Source organism: Chinchilla lanigera, unplaced genomic scaffold (assembly GCF_000276665.1).
Source record: "Chinchilla lanigera isolate Chin_1 unplaced genomic scaffold, ChiLan1.0 scaffold00005, whole genome shotgun sequence".
NCBI classification, from domain to species: domain Eukaryota; kingdom Metazoa; phylum Chordata; class Mammalia; order Rodentia; family Chinchillidae; genus Chinchilla; species Chinchilla lanigera.
Window position 1 is genome coordinate 37,195,117 of NW_004955406.1, and position 13,246 is coordinate 37,208,362.

The 13,246-nt window shown below is 51.1% G+C and overlaps 1 protein-coding gene across 2 annotated transcripts in view; it reads right to left on the minus strand.

Moving 5' to 3' along the window:
- Positions 1–6,063: 6,063 nt before the first annotated feature.
- Cacna1s (calcium channel, voltage-dependent, L type, alpha 1S subunit) overlaps positions 6,064–13,246 on the minus strand; it is a 62,149-nt gene continuing 54,966 nt past the window's right edge. The window contains exons 37-44 of one of the 2 annotated variants that reach the window (XM_005375160.2): positions 12,173–12,274; positions 11,809–11,933; positions 10,051–10,179; positions 9,150–9,400; positions 7,928–8,013; positions 7,129–7,220; positions 6,742–6,882; positions 6,064–6,604 (exon numbers count right to left, since the gene is read on the minus strand). In XM_005375160.2, coding sequence (XP_005375217.1) covers positions 6,362–6,604; positions 6,742–6,882; positions 7,129–7,220; positions 7,928–8,013; positions 9,150–9,400; positions 10,051–10,179; positions 11,809–11,933; positions 12,173–12,274 — 1,169 coding nt within the window. In that variant the 3' untranslated portion in view covers positions 6,064–6,361. The remainder of the gene's footprint in view (positions 6,605–6,741; positions 6,883–7,128; positions 7,221–7,927; positions 8,014–9,149; positions 9,401–10,050; positions 10,180–11,808; positions 11,934–12,172; positions 12,275–13,246) is intronic. The other variant, XM_013522110.1, reaches the window with a different exon arrangement.

The following is a 13,246-nucleotide window of genomic DNA, read 5'->3' on the forward strand; positions in this document are numbered from 1 at the left end:
AATCCCCAGCTCCGCCCATTCCTCGCTTTTGCGCTTGTTGTTTTTGCTGTGTTACTCCGCCATGAACTGTTGTCCTCTGCCATGTGCCACTCTGCCTTTTGGGCATCAGTTATTTTGTCTCAGCAACAAGAGAAAAGTAACCAAGACACTGAGGATACAAAGTTGATAACAATTCGGTCCCTGAAACTTGGAGTTGCTTGCCAGAAATAAACTGCAAAGTCCTAATTATGATACAGTGTAATAAATGGTAATACAAATCATCAAGTGCTATAAGAGCACTAAGGAAGCAGCAACTAAGTGAGGTGTCTGCGTGTGTGTGTGTGTGTGTGTGTGTGTGTGTGTGTGTGTGTGTGTGTCTGTGTTTGTAGGCTTGTGCAGCCAGCAGCAGGGGTAGCTGGCACTGTCCAGGGAGCTGCAGGAGCTTGACTGTGGGATGAGACAGGGACAGAGCTGACTGCACTGGGTTGGTGCTCATGGGTGTGCACAGGATCTTGATCCAGGTTAATAGAGGATGAGGTGGGAATTGTGGGAGGTCATCATGAGATCCTCAAGATAATGCAAAAAGAAGCAATTGAAGAATAGCAGCTATACTCCTGTTAGACACGCGGCATCACCATGTTGTAACTGAATGACCAACAAATTCACTCACCCTTTCTGAACCTCAGTTCAGAACCTCAGTTTATAGGGAGTGTTGCAAGGATTAAATGAGATACTAAAGACAACAACAGGACTTGATGAATGTTAGCTAGTATTGCTCCACAGATGAAAACAAGGGGCAGATTTTATTTTATTTTTTTTTTTGCGATAGAGTCTCAATAAATTGTACAGGCTAACCTCACACTTGCAATCTTTCTGTCTTAGCCTCCTGAGAGTTAGGATTATAGGCTTGGACCACACCACCCAGCTGGAGGTATTTTTCAAAGGACACACAACCAGAAATGGGAATGGATTTTCTCCAAGTGCAGGGCTTCTCTTTCATTTCTCCACTGCCTTTCTGAAGCTCTCAAGAGGAACTCTGGGATCTCTTCGGCTCCTCTGGCTGACTCAGTGTTGGGTGTGTTTAAAATACTTCAAACTGACACCAGTCAACGCTCCCTCTGGAGCATCTGTCCCACCAATAGACTGGAAACAGCCTGTTTTTAGTCGGTGTTCACCAAAATTATTTGCTTGCTGTACTTATGACAAGTTTAATTCTAACATGCCTCTATGCCATGGTTTCCTCAATGGGGTTTTAAATTCCATTCAGGCCACTTACCAGCCAGGGGACCTTGTCCCTCAGTGCCCTGGCTGTAGGGGAACCTATGGTGGTGAGAGAGGAGCCACCTGGCCCTCTGAGCTGTCTGCCCTAAGGCAGAGCAACATGGCATTGAGATCTGATGCCAGAAGAATGGGGCATGACTTTGTGAGCTAGGGGTGGGCATCAAGGTCAGTGGTGGACTGACATTGTCCTCCACAGTGGCCTGAGGCAGGAGCCAGGGGCAGCCACACCATGGTGGTCAGTGACAGATGTTAGTGACTCTAAGAGGACTTGGCCGGGGGCTGAGGTGTGGGCTGAGCAGTCACTGCTGCCTGGCACTGCCGTCCAGCTTCTCCTCAAAGCCCCCAGCCCCAGTTTGGCTTCCTCCCTTCCTAGAGTCAGGCGCTTTCTCTAGCCAGCATCTGATAAGACAGAAACAATAGCTTCTTACCAAGCACCAGGCCTTTACATTGTTACACTCATAACCTACAGCAACCCCAGAAGTAGAAATTATTCCCCCATTGTACAGAAAGAGGAGCAACTTAAAAGGGTTTTGCAAACTGGCTGACCCTCCCACGGCGCGGAAGTAGGAAATGAGACTCGGACCCTGAGAAATCTGGCTCCCCTCTTAAATACCTTGTGGAGTGGCCATTTCCCTTTCTTAAGGATCCCAGGAGATGCACTGGGACTGTAGCTCAGCTTAGCATTTGTAGGGCCCTGGGTTCAATCCCCAGTGCCACACATAAATTTTAAAATCCTGGGAGAGGCAGCTTGGCAGGAATCACTTAGCCCCATACAGAGCAAGACCTGGAAATGCCCCAGACCTGCGGCCAGGTCGCCCCCCTACCTCCCTGAGAATGGGCTGGAGCTGGGGGCCACTCTCCTTGGCCTTTCTGGGGGTCCTCTGAACCTTGCTCCCCCGCTTAGTCCCCACAGCCCTGCGTGCGGCTCTGTGCCCATACATCCTGCCAGCCATACCCCCGCCCCTTCTGGCAGATTCCCCACCCAGCAGCTGGGCCCCGATCTGCAGGAAACTGTCAGCAGAAGACGGGCCTGGCAGACACTGCCCCTGGCCAGTGCCCCCCAGTGACAGAAGGTGGCCCCACTTGCCCCTGTGGGGATGCTGTCGCTGTCTGGAGGTCCTGCTGAGGAGGCATCTGTCTCATCCTAAACATGCCTGCTCCCTGCTCATTTCATTGGCCCTCCTCCTCCCACAAGTCCTTCTTACACTTTATCCCAGGGCCCACCAGTCCTGTTAGGAGAAATCCCTCCATCAGGTCAGGTGAAGCTGACGTGAAGGTAGGATTTTGCACATTTTGATAAATTAGAACACTAGTGCTTGTTACAAAGGAAACTGCCTGAACTTTTTAAAAAAGCAAAGAGCTAATAGACAGGAAACTTTCCCAGAGTCTATCTGGACTTACATGCTTGACAGTCAGGTTGGAAGGAATGGCATAGGTTTGACAAACAATATAGCAATTAAGAGTATGTAATCTAGCCTGGCATGATGGTGCACACCTGTAACCCCAGCATTGTGGGAGGCTAAAGCTGGAGGATCTCACATTCAAGTTCTAGCCTGGGCAACTTAGTGATTTAGCTAGAACTTGTCTCAACAAATAAATAAATAAATAAATATCTTTTTAAAGGGATTGGGCAGGCAACTCGGTGCAAAGGCCCTGGGTTCAGTCCCTAATTAAGACACACACACACACACACACACACACACACACACACACGACATGGAATTTAATGCTAAACAGCCTGAGTTTGATTCCTACCTTGGCCCCATGATCAGCTGTGTGGATTTATGCAAGTTACTTAGCCTCTCTGTGTCATATTTGCAAAATGAGAAGGGTGATACCTTTCTTAATTGTTAAGAAGTTAGGTGTATGCCAAGCTCTTGGAACAGGGTTTGGTGTATACATAGGATCCTATATGTGGCAAATATTAAAATGATGTTCAGGTTCCTCCTACACGTAAAAATGCATTTTATACAACTTGTAGAGCATACCAAGCACTTGCGCATATCTCTGCGATTATCTTATGCCCCTTAGAGATGCATCCATTGACCAGGAGACAGTGTGAGCTTTGTGCTGGGTTTGGCGGGGGCTCCCTCCTGCATGTGGGAGCCACCGAGTGGAGTCTAGCATGCTGCCCTCTGGAAGAGAGCTCTTTCTCAGGCTTCCCCTTGGATACAATTCCGGCTTTTGTGCAGCTCAGTGCCTGGCTGGGACGCACAGCACTTAGGAGGCTGTCATCCCAGCTGGAATGGGAAGGATGGAGCGCTGGCTTTCTGGGCCAGGCTGCAGGCCCTCGGGGAGTGGCGCTGAGGTCTGAAGAATGACCAGGTGTCACTGAGGCAGAGGGCTCAGGAGGTTTCCAGAGAACAGCGCCCTGGGGCTCAGAGGAAGAGCAGCCCCATCTGGCTGAGCCTGTAGGAGAGTTGGGGTGAGCGGAAAAGTGAGCGGGGCGGGAGGCTAGGCAAGGGTTTGCAAGAGATGTGTAGGGTTTTGGGATGTCGCTGCTAGGGTTTGAGCAAGGGAATAAGTTCTTCGTTTTTGAAAGATCAGAGACAGACAGGGAGGCCAGCTCAGAGTTGCTGCAATAGATGAAGCATGAAGTTTGGAGAGAGGGCTTCAGGGAAGGGCAGTGGGAGGAAGGGAAGGGGGACAAGTGGGTGCAGCGCCCGGGAGGCTACAGGGTGTGGAGGAAGGGAAAGCTCGGACTTTAGGGTGAAGAGGAGTAGGCTTCTCTCAGGTCAGCGGCAGCAGAGGAGAAGCCTATGGGGAAGGACGCGACACTGCGTTTGGACAAGGTGAGCATAGGTGTGAATAGACGCAGATACACAGCTGTCCAGGAGAAAGAGGGCCCAGAGATCTGGGGTTCAGAGAGATCTGGATGAGAAATGTGAACTGGGAAATTATCAGTACACAGATGCCACTAGAAAATGAGAGCAGATATAATCACCCAGGGAGAGTTAGTGAAGAGGAACAGTCAAGGGACAGAAGCTTCCTGAGAGCTAGAGGGTTGAGAGCTAGGGGGTTGAAGCGTCAAGCTGGAGCAATTGAGAGACAGAAGGAAATGCAGGAGGCTTGAGACTTGGTGTGGGTAAATTGTATCTAATACTGCCTAGAAGTCAAGGAAGATAGGAATCTAAAGGGCCCACTGGATTAGCAACAAGGTTGTTAGTGAGACTGATGAGCATGAAGAAAAGCAGGAATGAGAGATGGACCTAGAGGCAGAAATATAGGCAAGGAGACCACCTGAGTAAGTCTGGTCCTTGCTAATGTAAAGAGATGATAAATGATAGATACATGGATAGAGAGATGGATGGGTGGATAGATGGATGGATGGATGGATGGATGGATGGATGGATGGGTGGATAGATGGATGGATGGATGGATGGATGGATGGGTGGATAGATGAATGGACAGGTGGATGGATAGATGGGTGGATGGGTGGGTGGAAGGATGGATGGGTGGATTAATGAATGGATGGGTGGATGTGTGGATAGATGGATGGGTGGGTGGATGGATGATAGATGAATGATAGATGGATAGATGATAAGCAGACTGAAAATAGAAAGATACATAGATACATAGATGCTAAATTGATAGGTGATAGATGAATGGATAGTTGATAGATGAATGGATAGATAGATGGGCAAACAGATACACGGGGTGGCTTCAGGATCATGTTAATCTGGAAGCACCAAGGATATGTTACATGCAGACAGGGAGCCAGGGAGAGGGAGAGTGGCTGTTACATGCAGATGGAGAGCCGGGGAGAGGGAGAGTGGCTGGGGTAGAATGAGGATCTGGTGGGAGGAAAAGCAGCTTGCACTTTCTCAGGAGGAAAGGAAGAGGTGGGTTCATCAGTGTTGTGACAGGAGCTGAAGGGGGACCTTCTGGTGGCTTCTGTTTCTCTGTGAAGGAGGGACAAGGTTTGAAGACAGAGGGGAGCTGAAATAGCTGTACTGAGTAGGCACAAGGAAGTACATGGATGTCCAGTGCCCCGAGTGTGAGTGTCCCTGACCCATACTGCTGGCATCCTGGGGCAGCCCCAGAAGCCCAGAGCCTGCTGGGGTTTGCCAGGCGGCCAGCCTAGTTACCACAGCAACGCCACGGAGCAGGTGCTTGGCACACACACAATGAGAGCGGCAAGAAGAGGAGAGTCCAGTGCAGGGGGAAAGGGCGCCACAGGGACTCCGAGGCCCAGCAGAGCCCCAGCTCTGCCTCTTCGAGGCTGTACACCATGCATCCTACCACTGCTCTGCCTGTGCACCTCATCTTTACCAGGATTCTACACTACATCGCCAGGCTGTGGTGAGAATAAAATGGGTGCAGTGTGGAAGTGCTCTGTAAGTAGAGCACACAGAGGGCCCTGGTGCGAGGTCAAGTGTGTGCTGGCACGCTGGAGGCACGGGTCAACAGTCCCCATGTGACTCATCATTACATGGGTGAGACGAGCCACGGGGACTGCAGGTCTGTGTCAACCAAGGCCATAAACAGCAAGCTGAGCTCTGTGCTGGCAGTGGACTGTGGTCAAAGGGACACAGTCGTAGCTTCAAAGAAGGTGGGGCTTCTTCTAAAGCCACAGTCCTTCCTGGGGCTGCCTGCCCCAGTCAGCAGACCTGGCCATGGACTCCCAGGAGAACCCCACTGTCTACACAACTCCCCCTCTGCCATGCGCAGGTAGAGATCCAAATGGCCCCTCTGTTCTTCTCCTGGGCCCAGGGTCTCTAAGGGCTCCTGGGGCAGGAACAGAGGAGGAAGAAGAGGGAATTCAGAAGGGTCGAAAGAAGAAGACAAATAGAGGACACGCGCTAGTGACACAAGCTTGGAGACTTTAATGTCCCTCTGGTGGAAGTGATCTGTGACAGACATTGGCACTGACCACGGCGTTTTGAATAACATCAGAAGCTCCATTCAGTTGTGCTTCTTGCTGGGGGAGGGGGGCTGTACTGCCCGCCCACTTCCTCCTGACATTTTAAGGCAGCCCGTGCACCCATGCTCCTGGCTGCCAAGAGGAGGGAGGTGGCAGGGCTGAGCTACCCTTCTCCACTCCGGCGGTCTGTCCCCCGCGCCAGGCCAGCTTTGAGCCAGGCTGACTCTGTGCAGACCTTCACAGCCTGGGAGGAATGAGGGTCTCCCGGGAGCCCTGATGCTGGTCAAGGCTTTCCAGGGAGGACCCTAGGCTCGGGGCACTGGCCATGCCCTCCGGGGTCTCTCGTTCTTTCAGTAGCTTTGTAGCTGCCACTTCCACTTCTTCTGGTTCCATCTGGCAGGCATCTGCCAGGGCCTGGCCTGTTGCCACGACGAAGTTAGCATCAGCCGCCAAGGAGCCCAGGCCCCCTCGAACCAGAGCCTGCAGGGAGGAGAGGGGGCTGGGTGGGGCCTTTCTGGGGAGCCACCCTCACCTGCCTCTGTTGGCCCTGCCCTCTCTGTGCCAGGCTATCTCGCCTGTCCCTCAAGGCAGCCTGCTCTCTCCCAGCCTTGCCTCACCTCCTGGATCAGCAGGGTGGTAGCTGGAGCCTGGCACCTGGCAGCACCTTCCTGGGAGCTCCTGCTGTGCCGTGTTTCCTCGTGCAGAGACCCTGCCGTGGAGCTCTTCTCCTCACCCGTACAAAGCCCCACCCTGGGGTGCTGTTCCAAAGCCAGAGAAGCAAAGACTCCAACAGGGATGCTGAATCCCACAATCCCATGAAATCCCAGCTCATGCAAAGGAGTCTCATCCAAGACCCACAGAAAGGGGAGGACCCAGTAGCCCAGATTCTTCTGTTATGGATGGGAAAACTGCTACTGGGCTCTTTCCTTGCCACAGCCCCTCCTAGCACCAACCCAGGTGGGGGTCTCTGTATGGAGTTTCCTCCCAGGGCTCTGCCTCATTACCTGGCAGGGGCCATGAAGTGTCTGGCCTCCAGGCATGACTCTCTGGGTCTGCTGTCCTCTCAGCTTTTCCACGTGAGGTTTGTTGTGGGCTCCTGTGGGCAAGGGCGTATAAGGACAAGAGGGACTTCTGGGACCCCCATGTCAATGCAGTCTTGCTTGGCATGCTGCAGAAGGTAGCTTAGAAAGTGGACACATGTTGGGATCCAGTTGGCTCAAGACTAGACAGAAGTGTGCCAACTCTCCCTGTCCTACTGTCTGTCCTTGTGGGTTTGAGCGAGGGGCTCAGAGCCAGTCTCCGTGCAAGCTGTCTTTCAGTGTGTCAGTGTGTGTGTGTGTGTGCACATGAAGCTGTGTGTGTTAGGGGGGCAGAGGAAGTACCCTATCACCACTGAGTCCCAGAATCCTTGGGCTCCTACTGTCACGCAGTAGTTCAGGACCCACTGGAAGACGGAAAGATCACCTGCTGGAGGGTACCAGGGCCAAGGTGTCAAGGTGTCCAGGGCTGCCCTTCTAAGGGTACTGGGGAACGGGAGATGCCCATGTTGGGGTGGCATGTGTGGACAGGGTGAAGGCCTGTTAGAGTGCACCCACTTTTCCCCTCCCAGCTCACTCAGCTGCCTTGCTGGCCCACGTCAATGCCTGCATGAGGAGGGGGCCCTGACAGCCTTCCCACTCTAGAATCCACTTGCTCCCTCTGTTAAGGCTCCCAGCTGGGTTGCCAGACTCTAAAGAAAGAGGGAGGCGCCATAGGCTTCCTTAGAAGAAGGCTCAGCTTCTCAGGGGCACAGGAGGGACTGACCCAGGGGCCTGCAGGCTTGGCTGAAGGCTCCTCCTCTGGCTGCAGGTGTCTCTGTCTCTTCTGGAAACTCCCTTTCATAGTGGACACTGAAATGGAAGGAGACAGGCTGGGTAACCAGAGAAGGCTGCTGGCTCTTTCACCACCCCTGACCTTCTGAGGGGCCCCAAACATCCATCATCATGCAGTGGCCTTCACCCCTGGGCTGATGTTTGCAGCCCGCTCTGACTCTCAGTGAGCAAGCCCAGTGCGTGCCTGCCCCGTCTCCTCTGTGGTTTCTCTACTCTCTCCACATTCTATGCAGCCTCACAGGTTCAGCATGGTGGTTCTCATCCTCAGCTGTGCATAGGATCACCATGGGAGCATAGGGGTTTTTAAAAACTTTCTAGATGTTTCTAAAGAAAGCTGAAGCTCAGAACTGTTCTAGACCTCTGCAGGCCTTGGTGATCAATACTCCCTTTGTTCTCTCAAGACACCTAATCTCTGCACTTGTTTGGTCATAGTCATATTATATAACACATCACCCAGCAGCAGGGCCCAGATCTGATGCTTCTGAATTTTGACTATGGTGAACCAAAAGCATGTGCACCCTTCAAGGGTTATGGGCTGAAATTGAGAGGCCTCTCTGACTGCAAGGGGGTGCAGGCAGCCCTGGCCATGGAAGGTATCTGTTCACCTGACTTCTGCTCTGTCCTGCCCAGAGACCTCCATTCAGCTGGCCTCTTGTCTAGAACAGAAGCTCTGCTTGTCACCCAGTTCTTGGATTGCAATGGCTGAGTTACCCCTCACCCTCCATCCTGCTGTTTTTAAATCACTAAGGCAATCAGAGATTATTGTCTACAGGGAGATGGGAGCTTCTCAGCACAGTCAGATCTCCTTGGGACCCCAATCCAACAATTGACCCTTATCATCTAGTTTATGTATAGCATGTGCTCCCCCTCCATGGAGGACCTATAAATGGCTAAGGTCTAAACTCCTGGACCAGTTGTAGACAACGAAATTAAAGACCCACTCAGCACCTGACCAAGGCTGACATGACCCTGCCCCCTGCTGGCCAATGAAGTATCTTCAGTACAGACCTGTCCTGCATTAAGATGCAGAATGATCCCCAAGAGCACAAAGACAAGGGTACCTTACAAATTTTAGGGTGTCCACTTCCAATCTAGCCTGGCCTCAGTCCTATTCCAGCACTCCTACACCCAGAGCTGGCAGTTGCTGCCATTACCTGGAAGACGCTTGGCTGTTGCTGTGGTTGCTGTTGCCATAGGCAACATTGGCATTGGCGTTGTTGACATTGGCACGAGCAAGAGGGTTGGTTCTTGGATCATGAGGGAAGTCTTCTAAGAAGACAGGTGACTCCATCTCTTCCATCTCTATTTCAGTAAACTGGAGGGGTCTCTGGTTGGCCATGACAGGGGGCAGGGAGTTGGTCCTTTCCAGGAAGTTGTCCACTTGGCCAAACAGGCCTCCGGTCCTCTAGAGGCAAGGAGGAGAGTGGGAGGACTGAGAGAGTGGTTGCTGGGGATTAGGGCAGGCAGGGCACTGGATGAAGGTGCTGGGAACAAGCGATAGGGTTGAGGGAGAAATCCTAAGGCCAGAGGAGAATGGACCAAGCACTGAGATCAGAAGCAAAGAAGATCCCCACATTCAGAAAGGTCTCAGTTTGGTGATATAGACAGGACATATGTTAGGAACTGGACAGGAGACATGAATATACAGGGGAGAAACTGGGTAGTACAGTGAACACTGAATTAGGAGTCTGAACAGTTGGATTTTAGGTTCCCTATGAAGCTAAGTGATGCTAGACATCTCACATCATGCTTCTGAGGTCCCCATTTTCTTATGAGTAACCAAAAACACTGCAGAAAGGTGACCAGGAAGAATCTCCCATATCTCAAACGATACAAAAAACACTCGGCTAGGCTAAGGATGGGTGGATGGCAGGTTTCTGGGAGATGGACTGCAGATGAGGGTTTGTGGGAAGGTGCACAGGGTGTCTTATGTTGGCACCTTTGTGTAGGAGGGAGGTGGGTGCTGAGGTGGAGGAGGGTCTTTAGCTCCCATGTCCTTCTCTGTTGCCGTTCACCGCGTCCAGGCCACTAGGGGCGCTCTTGGCCCTCACTCACCCGGAATATTCCCTCCTCCATCGCAGCCTCCACCATGGCTCTCTCCAGCTCCTCCTCAGCCATCAGGTCTCCAGAGATGGTACGGTGGATCTCTGGGGCTGCCTCTTCCTCTATGGTCCTCAGTCCAGCCTGGCAGGGTAAAGTGACCTGGTAATTCCTCCAGTCCAGGAGTGGAGACCAGAACTATTTCCCTGGTCCTGCTCTTTTTTTTTTTCCCTTTCCTTTTCCTTTTCCTTTTCCTTTTCCTTTTCCTTTTCCTTTTCCTTTTCCTTTTCCTTTTCCTTTTCCTTTCCTTTCCTTTCCTTTCCTTTCCTTTCCTTTCCTTTCCTTTCTGTGTGTGGTGCTGGGGGACTGAGCCCAAGATCTTAGCACTGAACTACATCTCTAGCCATTTTTACATTTTTATTTTATATTTTTAAATTTTTGAAACAGGGTCTCACTAAGTTGCTACGTTGCCCAGGCTGGAGTTAGACTGGCAATTTTCTTGCCTCAGTCTCCTACAGTGCTAAGATTACATGAGTACCCCACCATGCCTGGCTTCTACTCATTTCTAGTCCCTGCATCTGGGGCTTTCCCAAGCCTGTTCTCCTTCCTGGCTCATTCAGTGTCATGAGGCTCTGTGAGGCCCCCAGGTCCTGCTCTGGCCTCGTTGCCAGTCCACACCCAAATTGTTCCCAGAGTCTTTTCTTGAGCCTATGAGCCTGTGGGTAGAGATTTTGCATCCTCCCCACCACTCTAGGTTCAGAGATCTCTTCACTTACCAAATATATATATATATATAATTTTTTAACTGGCCAAAGTTCATATCACCAGCAATAAGACAAATCAAAATTGGTGTCATCTGATAGTTTGCAATGAGGACACAGCACCACTTCTGTGACACTCTTATCCAAGATGTGTATTTTATGTCTAGCATAAGGAAACATCAGACCGACCCATCCTCAGGGCATCTTGTCCTGTAACCTTCAAAAATGTCAAGGTCATGTTAAAGAAAGACTGAAGAACTGTCCTAGATGAAAAAGACTAAGAAGATATGGCAACTAAATGCCATGTGAGATTCTGGATTGGAGCCTTTTGACATAAAGGATATTACTGGGAACTAAGAAAACTTGAATGAGTTCTGAGGATTAGATGGTAGCATATCAAAGTTAATTTCCTGATCTCAATAGTGATATGGTGGTTATGTAGGAGAATTATGCAGGAGAATATCCTTGTCTGAAGGAAATGCACATTAAAGTGTTCTGGGTTGATGGAACATGTTAGAGTAACTCTCACACAGTACAGGAAAAATGTTTTTGTATCATTCTTGAAAATTTTTAAGTACAAAATTATTTGAAAATAAAAATGGCAATTGAAATAATTTATCACACTTCTCAAATGTGTGTGCATTTTTAAATTGTGTGCATTACAATGAATATGAAAAGTAGAAATAAAAACCACATGAGATAAAACAGAGTTTTCTCTTCATACCCAAGTGAGCATTTGAAGTGCCCCTGGAAGTTCTGCATTCTTCAGAGATTACTGTTACTATCTAACTTGTCTCTCCTTTGAACAAGTCCTCTCTTCTTGGGTCCCATCATCATGTTGAAAGGGCCTTCCATCATGGCTCATCCAGAATTATCATCTCCTTCCCTCCCTTCTGTCCTCCCTGTGTCCCTCTCTGTCTCCAACCCCAGCCCAAGGACACAGAGAGGGACCTGAAGCCTGGAGATCTGGCTCAGAGGGGAGGCACTTGGTACTTGTCTGGGTTGGGCTTACCTGGATCTGTACAGTGTCTTTCTTGGGCCGATACCCATAATATTCCTCCTGGCGCTTCATGAACTTCCTGAAGTGTTCCTGGATGAGGAACGTGGCATAGAACTTCCCCACTGTCACCTCGTCATCTGCAGAGGAACCAACAAAGGAGGTCCTGAAGGCTGGCGGAAACCTGACCCAGGGTTCAGAGTGAGAAGCAGGCCTGGGCACCCTGGCCCCGCCATCTTGTTGAGTGTGTCATTGGGCATTTTCCACCCTGAGGCTGGCAGCTGCCCTGCTGGGTGCCCATGGGGTCCATTTACAGTATTTACAGATTCTCATGGGACTTCTTGGAAAGGCTCCTCACCCCTTTCTCATCTGCACCCACCTCCTATTGGAGGGATGACCTGGTCTAGAAGTTTCATGCTGGTTCTCTTCCAGATCTTCTTGATGATGGCCCGCAGCTCCTCATTGGCCTGCTCAAAGTTACCTGGATAGGGAAGAGCAGAAATGGCCCCAACGCCATCCAGGCCAAGCCACTTGGTAAGCCCACCGACTACCACCGAGCCTCTCTCAGAACTATTCACTAAGCAAACATTGGCTCAGTATTCCTTTTTTAGAAATTCTTTTAATTTATTTTATTTGTCTTGTTTTTGGAGACAGGGTCTCACTTTGTAGTTCAGGCTGGCCTCGAACTCGCTCTGTAGCCCAGGCTGGCCTCAAACTCGTGGTGATCCTTCTGCCTCAGCCTCTCTGGGACTACAGCATGTGCCACCAAGCTCTCAGTGTTCCTTGTGGTGGTAATGGTGCTGGATAGGAATGAGGACAGCACTGTCCCCCTGAGGCAGTCCAGCCCTGGAGTCAGGTACTCATCCCCCACCGCCTTGGCTATCGTACACGGCTCTAACTTCCTTCTCTCTGATTCACGTCCTCCCACTTCTTGCCCTCCCAAGGAACCTGTCTGTGGCTGCCTCAGTCATACGCAGTGGTCCTGCTGTGGGATGGCCCTGATGCAGCTGGAGCCCTCAGCAAGGGGACCAGGGACAACGGCACATCCCACCTGACTCCTTTACCCTCCTCCCACCATGTCTGTCTTCTAAGTAGGTGAGGACCTCTAGGCTTAGTGGGGTCAAGGTGGACTCCCATCAGCCTGCCTAGTACTACCTGGGTCCCTCCTCTGCCCCTGTCTAGAGCCGACCTGAGGCACCCATACCCTTGTGCAAGCCCTGGCACTTCTCTGGCCCACAGGCACAGCTGAGGAGTGTGGGGACACATCCTTAGTGACCCTATCCTGCAGAGAATTCTTGGACTCCCTCTGAGCCCTGAGGGGAAAGAGGACTCTGTGGCTGTGGGCTGGTCTCCCTCTGCTTCTTCCCATGGTTCTTGATTCCAGTTTTTAGTCTGAGAATCTGGCAGAACCTATGCCAGAAAGCATCCTCCAAGGGAAGGCAGGGGCTGCCTG